The sequence below is a fragment of the Carettochelys insculpta genome, chromosome 21 (assembly GCF_033958435.1).
Source record: "Carettochelys insculpta isolate YL-2023 chromosome 21, ASM3395843v1, whole genome shotgun sequence".
NCBI classification, from domain to species: domain Eukaryota; kingdom Metazoa; phylum Chordata; order Testudines; family Carettochelyidae; genus Carettochelys; species Carettochelys insculpta.
Genome location: NC_134157.1, coordinates 21,580,747 through 21,599,900, shown reverse-complemented (window position 1 = coordinate 21,599,900; position 19,154 = coordinate 21,580,747). Strand labels below are relative to the sequence as shown.

General features: G+C 41.8%; 1 protein-coding gene across 2 annotated transcripts; it reads left to right on the top strand.

The window, feature by feature from the left end:
- Window positions 1–3: 3 nt before the first annotated feature.
- Window positions 4–18,072, top strand: RBM18 (RNA binding motif protein 18). 2 transcript variants are annotated; one of them, XM_075015218.1, is made up of 6 exons: window positions 4–82; window positions 490–606; window positions 8,416–8,542; window positions 10,097–10,183; window positions 15,460–15,545; window positions 16,593–18,072. In XM_075015218.1, exons 2-6 carry the CDS (start codon window positions 494–496, stop codon window positions 16,750–16,752), a joined length of 573 nt encoding a protein of 190 aa, XP_074871319.1. In that variant the 5' UTR covers window positions 4–82; window positions 490–493; the 3' UTR covers window positions 16,753–18,072. The 2 variants fall into 2 exon arrangements, with proteins under 2 accessions (XP_074871319.1, XP_074871320.1); XM_075015219.1 differs by having other exon boundaries at window positions 74–91.
- The last annotated feature ends 1,082 nt before the right edge of the window (window positions 18,073–19,154 follow it).

Here is a 19,154-nt window from a genome sequence, read left to right as displayed (position 1 = left end):
ACTACAGTGGGCAGGGGAGGGGCTAAAGGGAGTGGCGCCGACAACGGGGGCTGCGCTGCCGGTCCGGTGTGGCGGGCCCATGGTGAGTGCGGTGCGTGAATCCCCCGCCTGACCATAGCAACCAGCCCCGGTCTCCGCCTGGTCACTCCCTACCTCACCATGGCAACGGCCCCCCGGCCTCCGCCCGTCCCCTCGGTCATCTTCCCCCCCCCCCCCGCGCGCGTCATGTCTGCCCCCTGCAAGGCGTCTTCTAGGCGGCCGCTGACAACTGCCCCGACCTCCCGGCCGGCCTCCACCCCACTCAGCCCGCTTGCTGGGCGCTTCGGCCCTGGGCCTGGCACTGTGGTTCAGTCACTCGGTGTCCCCTTCCGCCGGAGTCCCCCACTGGCCTTACATAACTCCCGTCCTATGGTGGCGGGGGAGGGGCGCCGCGGTTCAGCCCCCAAGGTGGTCTCAGCAGTCCCAGTTGTTCGTTTCTCATGTGCACAGATTGATGGCGGCAGAAATCAAAACCCTGCCTTTGGAGAATGCCTCCATCCTCTCTGAGGGCTCTCTGCAGGAGGGCCATCGGCTGTGGATTGGGAACTTGGATCCCAAGATAACGGAGTAAGTCTGAAGGGCTTTAACTTCCACAAATCACAGGGCTGATGACCTGCAGGCGTTTACATTAGGTTGCACCTTAATTTGTTGTCTTTAGAAATTTTCTCAGCTCTGATTGCTGCTATTCCGCAGCATCTCTTCCTCTGATAGTCTTTAAACAAAGCAGCGTTCACCAGTGCACAAAGCAGTCAATTATTTCTGGAGATATCTGGAATATTTAGAAGCTGCTAATTCTTAAGAGCCTTGTGTGATACCTTTGCGGAAAGTTCATAGTTAATATACTGTACTTAAAGCATTGCCTATTTCTTGACCTTAGGCATTTTTTCCATTCCTGCCTTATTGCTATAAGTTTTGATTAGAAGTTTCTAGCTGCTACTTAAGACTTCTTTAAGGATACTTTAGAAACCAGCTATAAAGCTCCTAACTTATAAAGTCAGATTTTATTGATGTCAGAATGTATCAGTTTTGTATGCTTAGTCCTACAGTTTTAATTGCCCCAAACATTCATTGTGCTCTTCTTGGGATACTGTAAACCAAGAGTGCTGGGTGACCAAGGCAAGTCAGAATTTATCATCTAGTGAAAGGGTGGGCTAGAATCCATCTGATTAGCTGAAGAAACCTTTGCCAGACTCCCAGTGTTTTTTAGATAGCACTTCCCCCCTCTATACTGAAGTGTTAACTTCGTTTAATATCAGTTGGGATTAAGTTTAAATGAGATATGAGAACAACATTGAAGATATTAGAGGTACAGTGGTTGAGTCCTCCTGGCCCTTTGAGACAAGAGGATATTAAAATGTTGACATTTATGACATCAACTTCAAGTTGATATCTTAAATAATGTATTAAGGTCCTTCTCTGTTTTTTTGATTCAATACATAAGCAATCTAGAAGATAATGTTTATGAATTAAAGTGGTGGCTTTCAACCTTTCTCCTTTGTGGACCACTAAAAAGAACAGAGATGTGGCTCCTGCCTTTGGAAATCTTAGACATGGTCTCTAAACCCCAGATTGAAAATCACTGAGTTAGAGCGACAGTGTGGTTAGCCTGAATTACTGACTTGTTTTCATCTAGCTCTCAGTGGGTGCTTGCATAGCACTTGGGTACCACTATCATTCAGTATCTTTTAGAGAGAGGCATGAAATAGCAGTAAAGAACTCCAGAGATAGACAGTAATTGTGCAGCAGGAGCTGTATTCTCTATCATGTGAGAGAATTCAGGTAGTCCCAGTGTCAGTGCACATGATATGAAGTTTCCCAGAGCCATGTCCCAGCCTAGAAGTTGGAGATGAAAGAATCCTTCTATTTTTTAAAAAAAAATATGCTCAGGAATTTTAGACTTATGGGGACATTAGCAGGAAAATCTTGGTGGCTCTTTTGCTGTCTTGCCTTTGTCAACATAGTTTACTTAATAGTTGCTATAAAGACTATAACATGACCTTAATCTCTTAAATTTTGTGGTGTACAATATATGTGTAAGCATTACATTTCCCTGACCTGGGAATGATTACATACAAACTAAATGTTGTGTTAAAACATCTGAACAGTTGCAGTGTACCAGGTTGGAGTTGGAGGTTGATTGCTGTAAAATATTAGATCCTAGTTGTACAAGCACAGCAAAAATGTTAGGAATTTTTGTGGAATAATCAAAGGTTTACACACTTCAGGAAAATAGGGTTTTTTTCCCACCTAGACCATCTTATGTGTGTCAGTCATGGAACCTATTTTTGTTTTACTCCTTACGTTTTTGCAAGTAATACTTTTTGCTCTGAGTGTAGTTCGTCCTAAGGGAACAGCTTTCTAGTTGTGTTTCTAAGTGGAGTACATTATTAATGTAATGTCCTCTTCATTTTTTTAGCTCTAGGATACTGCTACCTCTTTTGCATTGATTACCATTTTTTGCCCCACATTTCTATTTCGTTGGTTGGTCTTCATTCAGTCATTGTATGAGGTGATGTGATTACAAATAAATATTTCCAGGAGGCCATATATCTAAAGTCCTGGGGGAGTCAGGATGCAGGGTCAGTGTGAGGAAAGGAGTATAGGGTGCTTGTTTAAATAGATCAGTTGTATAACTTCCTCTAACATTCCTTCCTACAATGTTCTTTGCATCTTGTTTTAAGACTTTTTGTTAGAGCCTCTTACTGTAAATCATGACTTCAGATCCAACCCAGATTAATAATGGCTGAATGTTTTTATCATCAGGCACCTCTTAGGTTATCTCTATGAAATTATTTGGTGTGTCACTGACCATTTTCTTCTCATGGTGAGGTGTTCATTTACTCCCAAAAGGAAAAAAGTACTTATTTTTGTATTAATTGGTCCACTTGTTGGTAGTCTCAGCTGAGGCAGAAGGCTGAATTCCACTTTCACCTTCAGACATGGTTGCTCAATAATAGGATATAAACATACTGGTGAACAGTGATAGGTGACTCGTGCACAGCTGCTACTCATTCTGTACCTGTGCTGAGGAGTTTTTTCCCCCAGCACTATGATAGTCACTAAAAATTGCAAGTTACTCTCAATGTGTTTTTAAATTAAATTGTATCTATTTAAAGTTTTGTAATTCTAAGTTAAGACCTATGAGTGTTCTAGTGTTCACATTAGAAAGGTTCAATTCACAGCTTTGTGAGAGTATTCCGTTTTCCCAAACAGTGAAAGAAGAAAAATACTGCAGTTCCTCCTGTAATCCAGCATGCTGTTACTGTAGGAAGCTCAGGGATTGCTAGTATTTTGCTGCCTACTACTGTAAAGTTAAAAATTCTAGCAGAAGACAAAACCATCCAGAGTTTAAACAACTTTTCAGCTTAGTTCTGTTCAGCTCCTGTTCCACTCTGAACTGTCAGTGCTGAATAAAGAAACTGAATCATTATCCGTGGCATTTCAGTAAAGGTTTAAATGTCAGAAGAAATCTCTTAGATCCTGCCTTGATCACCTCTGTGTACATATGCTTTTAGCTGCCCTTCAAAGGGATGCAGGTTGTACTTATCAATCAGGAGGACAAGAACTTCTGAAAACTGAACAATAGTCCAGAAGCGCAAATTGCTTGTCTTATTTTGAGTTTAGGGTGCTGTGTAGACATAGCTGTCATAAAATAGTTCTTTTCCCCTAATATCCAACCTAGACCACCTCCTACTGCAACTTGAGGCTGTTGATCCTTGTTCTATCATTTGTCACCACTAAGAAGAGCCTCTCTTGATCCTCCACCCCCCCCGCTTCAGGTAGTTGAAGGTTGTTGTCACATCCCCTCTCACTCTTCTCTTCTGAAAACTAAATAAGCCCAAATCCCTCAGCCTCTTAAAAATCTTGTGTTCAAGCCCTCTAATTATTATTGCTTTCTGCTGGACTCTTTTCAGTGTGTCCACATCCTTTCTGTAATGGGGGACCCAGAATTGGGTGCAGTACTCCAGATGCAGCGTAACCAGCGCCAAATAAAGAAGAATAAATCACTTGCCTAAAACTGCAGGAAATGCTCCTACTAATGTGCCCCAGTATGTTGTTAGCCTTCTTGGCTACAGGGGCCCACTGTTGGCTCTCATACAGTTTATAATCTGCTGTAATCCTCAGGTCCTTTTCTGCAGAACTGCTGCTTAGTAGCATTTGGGATTCCTCCATCCAAAGTGCAGGACTCTGCACTTGTCCTTGTTGAATCTCATTGGATTTCTTTTGGCCCAATCCTCCCAATTTGTCCAGGTATTCCTGGACCCTATCCTTACCCTCCACCGTATCAACCTCGCCCTTAGTTTAGTGTCGTGCAGATTTGTTGAAGGTGCAATCCATCCCCTCATCCAAGGCATTAATAAAAGTGTTGAACAAAACCAGCTCCAGAACCAACCCTTGGGGTACCCCACTTGATACCAGCTGACTACCAGGCATAGAGGTGACTTGCAGGTAAATATAGCCTTTATGCCCAATTTGGTGATTGTTTGCTAACCAGGAGAATACACTGTAACCAGGCAGGCTTATTTAAGCAATTACATATTTTCACATGCATTTATTTGGATTCTGAATTCTCCACATCTTTTTTTTAGAAAGTGGAGACTGATGCATTTTTCGTTTACGATTTGTATCAATCTGCATTTGGACAGCCACTGGAATTCAGTTAAAATGCACAAACAGCATTTTAAATTTTTTTTAGTTAAAACTTTATCAATTTTAAGGCATATATAAGAAAAACTTCATCAAAACATTTTGTTTTGAAACTAATTTATTAAACAAAGTATGTAGTTTTTGAATTGAACTGATTGTTTCTAGTCACCACGTCCTTTAAAGTGTTAGAACTAGTAGCTCTCATCCTCTCACCTTATTTTTAATAATAGATTTGCAGAGGAAACTAGCTTTCCTTCTTTTTCAGTTCACAATTGGTTTCTAAAGGGCCTAGTTACTGGAGTTAACTAGTAAAATAAGCTGAAATTAAACAAATGTTCTGCACCTGCAAAAGAGTGTACTGCTGTCAGAAACAGGTTTAGCACTTCAAACTGATTGTGGGTGATTAGCCAGAGTTTTCTCCCAGTCCATTGGTTTGACTTTCTTTACACTTTGGCAGCAAACATGTGCGGCGTAAGCATTGTTTTTGTCTAACTGATTTTAATAGATTATGGTAAATATAGGCCTTTCATACAGGCTGTCATAACTCCAACATTAATTTTTAATTAGTTTATTTTTAAAAGGATACAGGTACTTAATTTAAACTCAATTTGGCTTTTAAAAAAATCCCTTTTTTCTCCACCCCGTTACATGACCAGACATCTGTCCATGACTATCAGCAAGTCCTCCAGAGACTACACATTTTTCACATATCATGGGTTTGACGCTTTTTTGTTCTAGGAGTTTGACTGGAGCATGGGGTGTTAAGAAATCTGGATTCTGCTCTCTGCCACCAGCCTGCAGTGATTTGATACTTAATTGTTCTGTGCCCTAGTTTACTCATCTGTTTTAAAAAAAAAAAAAAAATGAACAGTTGCCTTCCTCACAGCAGTTGAAGTTTGTCTGCAAGGTATTCTGAGGTCATTACTTGAGTATTTTGGAACTGTAAATATTGTATTTACAGTGCTAGTTTGTTACACACTTGCATATGTATTGACTTCTTTTCTTAGCGCTATTGATGATTCTGAGTGTCTCCAGTATGTTTTTCCCCTTCCTCCACTGTGCAGCTATTGTGTAAGATCTCATCCTGATGAGTTTTACCTAGAAAACAATGTGTACATAAGTTGTTGTTACAGACATTTACTGGCTCCCTATGGGGGAAAATTCCCAGTAATAATAGATTTAGCATGTGGCCCGGTACCTTTTCGGTATCCTTGGGATAGCATTGTTCAGAGGAAGCCTTGAGTGTGTTTGAATAGTGCTCAGGGTGCCAGGAGGAAGGCCAAAGGAAAAGGAAATGGGAGAGCTGCTGGTTTGTCTCACACTTACATCAGATGACAGGAAGTGGAAATTGAGGTTGGCTGAAGCAATCTGAGGGGGCCACATCTGCATGAATAGCTCAGAGCTCCATGTAACCCAAGTGGTTTGTCTAATAAAATTTTCAAGTGTGAGGTGTGTGGGTTTCTTTTTTTTAAATTTACCACAAACCATGTTTTCTAGTCTACATACTTCCTTGGCAGGTTGTCTTTCGCTTCTGAATTTGTTTACTTTTAAACTGCATTGGTTAAATGCTTGATAGTAATATGTGATCTAAAAGTATCAAAAGCTGAAAGGCACTTTCTGAGCCTGCCATTTTTTTACTCCTACAACAGCACCATTCTGGTTAGTTCATCCAGAAGAGATTTGTCCAGGATTAATAGAAGTTTGGCTAATTATGGCTTGATGATAAAGTGTTTGTATCAAATGTGACTTAAATATAATATGCTGGAGATATTATCCACATTATCGTATTTTTAGGACACTTGCAAACTAGGACTCTGCTGCCAAGAAAGTAAAAATAAATAGTTACTCTTTGGATGTGTGGGCTCTCACAAGGAAAAACAAACTCTGTTCCCTTTGGCAAGGTAGCTATATAAGTTAGGGGTATTTTTTGTTTCTGAACAAAATATGATCAGAAACATTTCCTTCTACTCTGAAACAATATTTGGGGAAAGAACAGTTTGGTCAGGGTTCTATTTTCATACTTCTAAAAATAGCTAATAAAACATTACTTAATTATGTAAAAATGGCTTTCAAAAGGCTATGGAATTTCAACATGTTGCCTGGGTCTGGAGGATACAACAAGGAATGGTCTCCATGTCTTGAGACATTTAGCATGTCAGGAGTGTACAGCCTAGAAATGGGTGTTAAATTATCTAGATTTGTAGTTGGGTAGCCGTGGATGCCACAGAAAGGGAAGGAGTGGTGAAGTTCACCAGTATCTTGTTTGTTCCTTCATTTTTTGCTTAGAAAGTTTAAATATATTTTCTGAAGTCTAATTTGTTTGTATTTCCCTGAGCAGCAATTGAGTGTTTACAGGTCTTTTGAAAGAACTTAGTTCAGAAAATGTTACTTCAGTATTTCATCTGTTCTTGTAAAAGAGGAAGGCTTTTCTGATGATCAGTTAAGATCTGCTTAATCCAGCCCGATCCAACTTCCACATTCACCAGTGGCCTTAAGGTTTGTTGCACCTTCATCCTTTAATACCACACATCCTGCACATCCACTTTGGCGAATCCTGGAAGCTGACTCAGATTCCTGGAACTTTCTTGGCTGTAGCTTGAAAAGATGTTTGAAACGGGCTTTAATTACAGCAAGTGTCTGTGCAGCCTTGCTACTTGTGTCCTGCTGAAGGGCCTCGATACACTGGCAGTTGATTTAACTATTGAACTTACAATTTTGTGCTTATGCAAGTGGTTTTTAAATGTTCTTTCATTCAAGAATGTCAGTGTTTTGCACGTGTTAAGTGTGAGAGAGAGGCAAGTATTCTATCAATTTAATGTAGTGTGAAATAGGCACAGAGGTCAGGTGACTTGCTACACCTTTATAGCAAGTTGCTATTAGACCTGGCATTGGATCTCAAGAGTCCTCATGCACTGCCCTGCAGTAACACCTGGGTAATATTTCCTATTCTGTAGGAAGAAGTCTAGCCAAGTAAAGCGTGGTCAAGTTTTTCTTCTGAAATCGGCTGCTGTCATCCGGAGACTGTGATGGAGGGAAACAGCAAAAGTTCAGAGAACTTGCAGACTAGCTTTCACCTAACTTAAAAATTAGTCCTTATTTTGTTTGTCTGTTGCATTAACCTGCAAGCAGATAAATCAAGTGCAAAATCTTAAGCAGTATGAGTGGTTGTATAGCTGATTTTTGTACTTAGCTTAACAAAACACATGTAATGGTACAAAGGTAGAGTTAAATTGATGTGCCTGTAATTTTCATGTCCATAGTTGAAATTAGGTGATTAGCGCACGTCAAGTCTTGTATGCCTCAGCCAGCTTCTGTCTGGTCTTCTGTCACTTCTCAGTCACTTCATGGAGTCTTGTCCTGCAGCATATTTCTGATTCTCAGGCAAGTATGACTGATCACAGCTTAGCCCCGATTGCAGACCTTTCAGATGGCACTGTTGGGGATGGACAGATTCCAATGCTTTTGTGCCATGAGTTGCTAAAACAGCCATTGGTGACACTGGGTAACGCTGCAATGTGCATATCAGAGGGCTGTCATGTGCTAGACTGGTTGGGAGATATACAGAAGTGGATGCATACTGTTAAGAGAACACAAATGACACAGACCACACATGGTACATATGATTTAAGGTGCCGAATTATAAGTGGTGACTTTACTCTCTAAATTTCCTGGCTGTAAGTCCCTGTGAAAGGTTGCCTATGTAAGTCTGTGTGTTCTTTTTCTTTTTAGGTATCACCTCCTTAAACTTCTTCAGAAATTTGGCAAAGTAAAGCAATTTGACTTCCTCTTCCATAAGTCAGGTGCATTGGAGGGACAACCCAGAGGATACTGTTTTGTGAATTTTGAAACTAAACAGGTATGTTGACTTTTTTTTAATTTGTTCCTTATAACTGACTGACTTAGCTTGGTGGTCTAAATTAACTGCATCAACTGAAAGAATAGATGGAAGTCAATCATGAAGGAAAAAAGGTGCCCAATTGCCTTTCAATACATAAACCCTCTGCTTCCTCACCACCACTGTATGGTGCAGTCCCCACATTGTAACAGTAATGTTTTTCTCACAACTTTCTTTGAGCTGTTTTGCTAAAACTTTTTGGCACTAACTTAAATGGACAAGCCATTAGATTATGTGCATGGTAGCTTCATAGGGACGTAAGGCACTTGTTGATAACCTGTATAAATTTTAATTTCATATTCTGTTGCATATTAAACCTAGGACTTTCACTGCTATTTCCTCCATTTTTTTTGTTTTCTATCCCCTGAGCCGTCAGCAAGACACAGCCTCCCACCCTCGTACAATTCTCCACCTGTGTAAAGCTTTCCGTCGGTTGGGTGTACGGGGAAGGAAATATTCCCTTCTGATCCCTTTTGGGTATCTTGTACTCTGAGGCACGGGTTAAAAATTTTGTTGCCTGTATTATCATGGAGACAAATTGTCACAGTTCAACCAGGATTGGACGCAGCTGCAAGGAGCTGCCCAAGTGGAGGGGTTTTGTTTTGCGCAGCCTTTCTACTTCGCTGCCATATCACCAATAAGGAGGTGGGGTAAAGCCACAACACAGCTCAATATCACTCCGTGGTGGCTCAGAAAATAGTGCTGGAGCTCTGTTGCATGGAAGGGAGGAACTGGGGAAGATAATACAGGAATGAAGATTATTGGCAGTAGTGGGAAACACTTGGGAGCAGCAGAATGAGTGTAAGATGCTGTTGTAATCCTAACTTTAGTGCATGTTAAAGTAATAAGCAAGCAATTACCTCCGAGTTAAAGCCAAAAACAGACTGTCATCTCCTCCCTCCACCACCATCTTCTGCAATTATTTAGCAAGCAAAGATGGCTTTAATGACACCTTTTGAAGCTCATTTTTCAGAGGCTGTGACAGACAAGCTGGTTTGGAAGAAACAGCAGGATCCACTGGGACCTGGTCTGGATCAGCCAGTTAATTTTAAGGATTCAGAAAATCCATGCTATATTGTGTGGTCTGTGGCTGATCTTCATATTCTATCTCTTGTCTTATTCTCAAATCTTTGTAACACTAATTATTTAACCAAGTCCAGAGTAGGTGTAAACCCAATAGTTTAGCAAACAATACTGAGAGAAGTACAAAAAATAAATTGTGGATGTTCTGCATAAGTAAACCTCCTTGAAACACTGTTCTGTGATGCCTTTTTTTCTTCCATGAGTAAAAGAGTCTTCCTTGTGAGTAACCTCTGCAATGATTTATAAGGACATAGATATTTGGACTGATGTTTGGGGTTCCTAGGACCACTAACTGAACAGTAGCATACATTGTCTGTATGGTATTAGTCAGCTGTCCCTGTAAATCAGTCTTGCATGTGGGAGAAAGGGTCCTTAGACATCTTATGATAAAAGGTTGAGGTGGTTTACTTATTGACTTGTCTTCTGGTGCAGGAAGCAGAACAAGCCATCCACTGCCTCAATGGTAAGCTGGCCCTCTCCAAAAAGCTGGTGGTGCGGTGGGCACATGCCCAAGTAAAGGTAAACTTTTGACTGCAAACTTTAGTTGCTTTATGAGGATGCAGAACTTGAAACCAAAATCTTTCTGTGCTAGCTCAAAAACAGGGAACATTACATAGTTGGCCTCTGTACTCTGGCTTTTCACTTAAGCTTAGACAAGTTCTGAATGCTTCTTGTATTATCTTATTTTCAGTTTTTACTTTGGTCATATCCTGCTATAAGAATGTTGCTGGCCATCTTATTCCTTACATATTTTGACCCTTCAGAAATTGTGTACTAAATGTTTCCTGCAGATTGCTTGTTTTTTGTCACACATGCTACATATTAAAGGTTGGGGGGGTTGTCCATTGTGTGTGTATATTCCATGTAAAATTTAAAAACATAGTAAGTGGTGGACAGATTCTGCGCCAGAATCTGGTGAAGTGGGTGGGTGTTACCCACGAAAGCTAATAGGTAAAACTGCTTGTCTTTAAAGTGCTACAGGACTGCTTGCTTTGTTTTGCAAGGAGTACCCCAGTTATCAATCAAAGCCTGTGTCCTGTCTAAAACTCTGTGCAGGAGCTTTTAAAAGAAGGTCGTAGAATCTCCATTGTAACTTGCCCACAAGGGATGAGCTAGTGACAGGTTTATGTCCTGAAGCTTGAGGCTGTAGATCACCTCACCCCCACAGTACTTTCTTTCGAGAGGGTTGGTCGCTGACTGTGCATTTCCTAGTTTTTCTGTTCTGTTTCCTAAAGGTGGTGGGGGGTTTTTTTTTCCCCTGCAAGTTTGGTAGATTCTTTTACTTCTTGGTTATAAAATAACACATTTCTTATTTAAAACCAAGCCTCCTTTCCCTTGCATTTTGACACAAGTTGGTTTTGCTTTGAGCGGCTCTGTGGTAAGGACTGCTTGCAAATATCGGTTGATCAATACTGATAAATGCAAAATGAGGCACACTGGAAAATGTAATGTCAGAAATATGTACAACGTGGTGGGATCTTAGTTAACAGATACCACTCAGGAAAGAGAACTTGTGCTCATAGTGGATCTCTGAAAACATCTGCTCAATGTGCGGCAGCAGTCAAAAAAGCTAACGGAATATTAAGAACCATTTTGTCAGTACTCCATGGCTGGAGCACCCATGGGGGAAGAACATGGGTGCTCAGCAGCCATGCAGATCAGCTCCTCCCCCACCAGGCCTCCTGCCTGCCAGCAGCCCTAGCAGACGGCTCCTTTCCCACCCTCCCCCACACTTTCCACCTTCTGCAGATTTGCATTCAGGAGTAGCTGGAGGGAGTGGGGGGAGTGGTGGCATAGCAGGAAGAGGTGTGGGGAGGGAGCAGAACAGGGCAGGAAGAGGTGGGGTGGGTGTGGGAGGCGGTGGGAATGGGGGGGTAAGGAGTGGAAAGGAGGCTGGACCCTAGACAGTGGTGGTTGAGTACCCCGTGGGAACTGGGGAAGACAGTGAATGCCACTGTATGATTCCGTGCTATGTCACCACCTTCAGTATTGGAGCCTGCCCCATACCACAAAAGACATACAGTATTAGACTGGAAGAGGTACAGAAAAGGGCAATAAAAATGATGAAGCATATGGAGCAACTTCCACATGGGAAGAAATTTAACAGCATGGGACTTTTCAGCTTGGAAAAGGGATGCCTAAGGATGAGTATGATAGAAGTCTATAAAATCATGAATGGTCGGGGCAAAGCGAATTAGGAAACTTTATTTAGCCCTTCATATAACACACGAACCAGCGGTTACCCAATTAATGGCAGGCTTATACAAATGGAAGTACTTCAACTGATGCACAACCAACCTGTGAAACTCTGTTAGGGGACTCAGAGGGGTGGCCATGTTAATGTGTCGCTTCATAAAGAACAAGCAGTCGTGTAGCACCTTACAGACTAACCAATTTATTAGATAATGAGCTTTTGTAGGTAAGTTGCACTTGTGGGTCTGACCCATAAAAGCTCATTACCTAATTAATAAATTGGTTAGTCTGTAAGGTGCTGCAAGATTGCTTGTTCTTAAGGGACATTGGGAAGGCCAAAAGTATGACTAGGTTCAAAAAAGAATTTAGCTAAGTTCATGGAGGATAGGTTGATCAAATGTTGTTAACCAAGGTGGTCAAGGGATGCAACCCCATACTGAGGTTGTCCCGAGCCTTTAAGTGCCAGAAGCGGGACCTGGATGATAAGGGATGGCTTCCTCAATAATTGCCGTATTCTGTTCAAATCCTCTGAGGCTTCTGGCATTGAACACTCTTGGAAAACAGGATCCTGGGTTAGGTGGGCCATTGGTCTGACCCATTGCAGCCATTCTTATGTTCTTGACTTCCAATTTCTTCTGGATGTGTGGTCTTTTCCCTGCCATTGGGTTACCGAGTTATACTTAACAAAGCAACTGTCTTTTATTATTTTCTGTGGGAAGACTCGCTCCTCTTAAAAGCAAGCAACCAAGTGTAGCATGGTACAGGGGGAATTCTTCCACCCTTTGTGCTGTGAAATGCACATGTGTATTTGTGTTGAAAGCTAAGGGCCGCCATGCTTTTTTAATTAGCAAGCTCTAAGGGCTCAGTACTTTTGAGAGTACATACAAACTCTTGGAAACGCAGTCTCCATTTTGATGAACTGTAAATTCTATAGCTCTCTTGTAGGATGTTACGTGCTTCTATGTGCATGAAGAATGGCCAGCCCATAAATAGAATTTCAGTACAGCAAATGTCTGTGTAGAGAGGAATTCTGCCGAAGACACCAATGCATAAGCAGTGTGGATGTACAGTAAATAAAGTGCAGAATACCTTAGTTCAGTTTGCAACAGCATTTGCCTTTCTCTGGGTGGAAAGATTGAACCGCAGGAGGCTTTTGCTTATTGTGACAAGTGTTTTATTTTAGGCAATGCCAACATAATGCTACATAGTTTGTAAAATGAATAGTTAAGGCTTTAAAAAGAGAGAAAACCTTACTAGATGCTGGCATTTTGAGCGGTTCTGCAGAAAAACAAACCAGAACTTGTGCCAAGCGAAACATGGAACCAGAACACACTACAAGTATTTCAGGGGGCCTATTGCTGTCAGAAAAGAGAGGCTCGCAAATTGCTTTCTGCTGAATGAGCCTGATTTTGAACTGTTGTGAGTACAATACTTTTCCGCAGCAGAATTCCATATGGCTGCATTCAAACAGGAAACAAGTGTTCTGTGTTCGCTTCTGGTTCTACACTGTCCTTATGCAAAGGTCATAGCTATTAGTACCCTGTAGTAGGCTCACCTTTGGCCAGTGTCTCTATTGTTGTATGCTGCACTTCATATCTCTCCCCACCACACACCACAGTCTTAGGAAGCAACTCTAGATACGTTAAATTGTCTTAGAACAAGCCTTAAAGATCCAAAATAAAGTGCACATGACAGTTAATAAAGGTTATTTGTAGTTATGGGCTAGAGTAGCCCCCCCACCTGCTGTGGGCATGGGGTTGCCCTAGCTCCACAGTGCCACTGCAGGCAGGGGTGTTTCAGCCAGGCCAAAGTAGCCTTATCTGCAGCAGACCAAGGGAGGGGGCAGCTGGGGAGGCCACACCAACCCAGCTGTCATGGACTGGGGCTGCTTCAGTCTTGTTGGGGCACCCGTACCTTGCGGTGCACCTGAGGCCTCCCTGGATGGGGCTGCTCCAGCCAGGCCAGAGTGCCCCTGCCCACAGTTCTCCTGTGCTGGACCACTGTGGATGGGGCTTGCTATGGCTGTGCTGGAGTGCCACTGACCTTGGCAGCACCATGAGCAGAAATGTTCAGGCTGGGTCAGAGCAGCCCCTGCCCCCAGCACACCAAGAACGGGGGACTCCGGTCTGGACAGAGCAGTCCCTGTGAGCAGCGGGGGGCCACACCAGTTGAGCTGGAGTGTGTGGTAAGATGAAGGCTTAAACCTGTATAACACAGGCCTGGTTTGAGGCCGAAGACCTAGCAACAACGGACAAAACACAGCTAAAAGCAAAACTAACCTGTGAGCAAGAGGTAGGCCTTTGCTAACAACTTGGTCAGACAGGGCTGAGAGTACAAAGCACTCATTACTAATTGGTCCAGGTGTGGAACAGTAATTGGTACCATTCATAAGTTGACATCACAAGGTACCAGTCCCTCATTTCAAAAAGACCTTGGTACCTGCACCTTACAGGTACACACTTAGGTCCAGGAAAGAGTCTAAAATGACAGCAGGATTGATAAGGGATGATCTAACCAAGCCATGAGGTACAAGAACAAGTATCAGCAGATGAAGTGAGTCTTTGCTCACAAAAGCTCATGCCCAGAACTTTTCTGTTAGTCTATAAGGTGCAACAGGACTTCTTGTTGTTCTTTAACAGCAATGAAGGGTCCTGTGGCACCTTATATACTAACAGATATTTTGGAGCATAAGCTTTTGTGGGTAAAAATCCACTTCATCAAATGCATGAGAGGAGGATCTAAATTTATAGGCTCATGAAAAGGGAAGGAGTCCCAGTCAAGAGGAGGGCCAGAGTTGACAAGGTCAGTTCAGTCATGGAGGATGCACTGATTGGTGGTAACCTGACAACATCAGAGAGTGGCAGCCTGATACATCAGTAGTGAGGTGTGCTTTGTTTGTACATGGGTATAACGTGGTGTCTTGGGGGACTCTGTCTGTCTGACTTAGGGGGCAGTGGAATTCCCACTGGCTACATCAGTCCACTGCAGCAGGTACATACATGCAGTGTAGCAGTACAGTATACTATACTTGACAACTGCTTTTGTACCTTGCTTGACAATAAATCTTGGCTGGGTGCTTTTGATCCTTACCTGGTCTGTGGTTTTTGTGGGACCTCTGGTGCAGTCATGGGGCCTGCATGATTGCAAACACACACACGTAAAAGCAGCCTTCTGGTTATCATAATCGACGGAGTCAAAGACCCATGAGGACACCACAGCAGTAGATCCACTGAACTACAGAATAGTCTCCCCAGCCACCCCCACGTCACCCAATTAAAATCGGTTAACCTGTTACACCTAACATCTAGCCATTTAAATGGGATCTTATATCCCTAACATGGTGAGCATACAGCATCCTAGACATATGTGGTCTCCAAACAGAAGCAAATATGTTCTCTAGAACCATTATGTTTTTACCATGTGGCTTAACCTAATGGGTTTTTGGTAAAAGTTGTACAGATGCTTGCTTGTCAGTAGAATATTAGGTGAGATTAATTCAGACTGGAAGGGTTTCTGTTGGCAAACCATCTAGTTTGTGAGCCTTCGACTTCAAGTTCACTTAAGCAATATCATTACTAAAAATTCTCCTTTCTCACCTGCAGCGATATGACCATAATAAAAATGAAAAAATTCTTCCAATCAGTCTCGAGCCATCATCCAGCACCGAGCCAACCCAGTCTAACCTAAGGTAGGAACCAACATAATTAAAATGTGACCAAGTCCATCAGCCCAGAGGCAAAACTCTGTTTGACTTCAGTGGAAGCGCAAATAAGTCCATAATTGGGGTATTTGTGTTTGTTTTCTGGTTTCTAACTAATAACAGTTCCTGTAACTACTGTATTTTAGTGAACATGGGTCAGGCAGAAAAATATCAGATCTGATTCAGAGCAATTTGGACACTGCTACTTTAAGTGTAGTAATAAAGATAAAATACACAAAACCCCATAGCTTTTAAGACTGGAAGATTCCATTGACTGAGCTTGCAGGAGGTGCTTGGCTTGTATTTTCCCTTGGGACTTCCATTGCCTTTGAATGAGGCTGACTCCAGAGTGGTATCAAATCTTATTCAAACTGGTTGTAAAATAGCATTACTTGCATGTATGGAGAAGAATTTAGGTTTACCTTGTGGGAAGCAAACAGTAGAATATGTATATGTGGAGGGACCCTAATTTTGTTATGTAGTAATGCAGGTACGGTCTTTCACTAGCCAAAACATGCAAAACATTCCAAATGTGACTCTAGCTCAGTCCTTACTGGTTGATCTTTGGCTACCAGCTTTACTCACTTTCTGAAGGTAACGTTAGCCACCCTCTAACTTATGGGTGGCCAATAAGCAGCCCATAGCTGGATGTGGTTTACCAGGGTTAGTCCCTGGTGGGCCACCAGGACTTTATTTGCCTGCATGTCTGCTTGCAGTGGCCATTGGTTGCAGATTGCCGTTCCCAGCTAATGGGAGCTGTGAGAAGCAATGTCCTGGTCTGTTGGTAATCTGTGGCCAACAGGAGCTAGAGACAGCCGTACCTGCAGATGTACAGGTAAGTGAAGAGCTGGCAGCCAACCAGAAGCTAACTTAGTGAGCCATTTCCAGCCCGTGGGCAGCTTATTGCCCACCCTGTTCTACTCCTGACATGTCTTAGTATTCTGATGCAAGACGTATTGGGTTATCTGAGAACTTTTTGTTCACCGGTAAATCACAAACTAGACTTATTCCTTCCAATTTTTTCCCCTTTTCCAGTGTCAGTGCAAAAATAAAAGCCATTGAAGCCAAGCTGAAAATGATGGCAGAGAATCCAGATGCGGAATATCCAGCACCACCAGCTTATTCTTACTTCAAACCACCGGATAAAAAAAGGACTACTCCTTACTCCAGAACTGCCTGGAAACCTAGAAGATGATGATTATGAATGGCTAGTGGCAGCAGGAAAGACTGTTTTACAAACCTCTGAAATCCTCCAATGCTTTTGTACTTCATAGGTTGTACTCAGTGGGCACTGTCCTTCCCAATCTCACTGTATACACTGTTGTGTTTTATAACATAATGTTTTACCTTACTGCACAGAACTGAATGCTGTCCAGAAAAAATAAGATTCCATCCAAAACTTGGGACTAAGATTTAGACGATTCATGTTGTTAGTCTGGCTTCATTAATAAGACCAGAAATATTAGCCAGTATGCAGATAAAAAAGCAAATGCAAGGAATAGTCTATTTAATTCTGGGTCTTAAATTTAAGAGAGTCCCTTTTCTAAATAAAGTGTGTTTTAAATATTTTTGAGCTGGGAGAAAACACTGAGTTTTGATAAGCTTTCATTAGTTACCGTAAGTCCTTTTCAACTTCCACCCAACTAACTTTTAAATGGATTTTGTAACCTCATTAGCAAATATGAGACAGCAATTTTGATTTGCACCTTGCTTTGTTAAATTAAAGCTAGATCTAACCATTGGACAGCAAAAGGATTTTAAATGTTACTATTTCAGAGCAGTTAGAGACAGTGAAGCGTCTCTCTCACTGCATTGGAATTTACATTGTTATACATAATTGAATTTTCCTCTGCTTTTAAAATAGCAGCACTTACAATACAGCTCTTGAACGCTCCGGTGCAAAACAGTTGAATTTTAGGGTATGAATATGCCGTTTAAAGTTGTCAGAGTGGCATATCTGGCATGCATGCATGTAATTCCCTCTTACCAATTATTCTCCATAAACCAGGTGTGAGTGTGAGACTGTAACGTTGCTGCCCCAGAGATATTTGTCAGAAACGCTACCTCAGAAATGCACTCAGTGAGGTTTAATTCCTTTGATTGGCTAGCAAAGATGCTTGGTTATGACAGAAAAATTAGAGTGATGGGGATTTGTGGCACAGCAGTGCTACTGAATACTCGGGATTATCTTTGCTTTAGGAAGTGTTTCATTTCTCTTTAGTGGACTGGCCTTTCACCTAAAACAGCACATCCTGTTCCCTAACATTGTCTGCAACACTGAAAGACCTCTGCAAAGATCCATAGAACAGTAGTTTATCTCCTTTGTGCACACAATGTAGCGCTGGATATGCGCGACAAATTGGAGTTACGATGGAGGCAATTATGTGCACTGGTACCGAAGATGGTCTATTTTGCCGAGGTGTCTGATACCTCACTGCAAGTTCTTATAACTGTAATACAGTTTTCTGCCTTGCCAGTCAAGCCTGAATGGTTTACCCAAACTAATAATCATTATGATCTTCCCAAACGAGAGAACCCTCTGCAAACTACCCAGGGCTTCTCAGTAGACCAAATGTTTTTCATTTGTATAGCAAGCTAACGTTTGTATGCTTAAAACTGTTCACCTATTTTGCTTTGCTGTTTATAATTACAGTCCTGTATAAAATGTCCTTAGAGCCTCTAAATTATCCAGCTAGAGCAGTTTCTCACTTGTTTGAGAGAGAGACACTTTTCAAGGCATGAAATGGATCATCATTTAAAAGTAGGTCCTTAGCTATTATGTTTGATTTTTCTAAATTTTCTTGTGACCCAAGTGTTCAAAGAAAGTGAGTCTCCTTTTACATTTAGCACCCCCTATGAGTGATAGTGCTGCCTGCGTAAAACATATTGCAGACTGGGTCTTTGTTTTGTTTTAGGTTTTTACACTTATGTGATGTGGTCTTTCACTTGCAATCCTCGGAGGATTTAGATTATTTAAAAGAAAATGGTCATTTCATTTTTAATATGAATTTAGAAATAGCTGCATTTGAATCAGGCATACTGGGGCGTTCTTTGATATTTATTTGTATTTAAAATATGATCATTTGCTGCTCTTACAGCTGTGTGTGAATAAATCAAAAGTGTGTGTGTTCTTTATTAGAACCAGTAACAGGCTGATGAATGGCTAGAATAAATGGACCTTTCAGTTGGTGGGCTCTGCCAACGATTTAAATGGAACTTATTTGCACAACTGTTTAAAATGCCTTGCATGGTAATTGTTATAAACAGATACCCTTCAGTATGACAGAACTCCTCCTTTACCTTCGATAAGCAGGGGGAACCTGAGTTCTACCTCCCAGATGAAAATAGTCGATGCCAGCATGACTACCCAACTCCAGACAATGAGACAAGGGGAAGAAACTGCCTTGTTTTTGTCATTCTAGTTACTTCTAAGTTGCTTTTTAGGGAGCAGTCCTGCAAACGTGGAATAGGATTTACTACAAGGAGTATTCTCGTGGGCTTCAGTAGGCATCCTTCTAGTGCACGTTGATAGGACTGAGTGCTTTGTTTGCAGTAAATCCCTTCCCCCAAAAAATGAAGTGAAGTTGGCATTCAGCA

Bases quoted from the DNA above. Each gene is read 5' to 3' on its own strand.
- RBM18 (XM_075015218.1), top strand. From the start codon at position 494: ATGGCGGCAGAAATCAAAACCCTGCCTTTGGAGAATGCCTCCATCCTC. The intron at 607-8,415 runs GTAAGTCTGAAG...TTTTCTTTTTAG, and splicing joins TTGGATCCCAAGATAACGGA to GTATCACCTCCTTAAACTTC. The intron at 10,184-15,459 runs GTAAACTTTTGA...TCTCACCTGCAG, and splicing joins GGGCACATGCCCAAGTAAAG to CGATATGACCATAATAAAAA.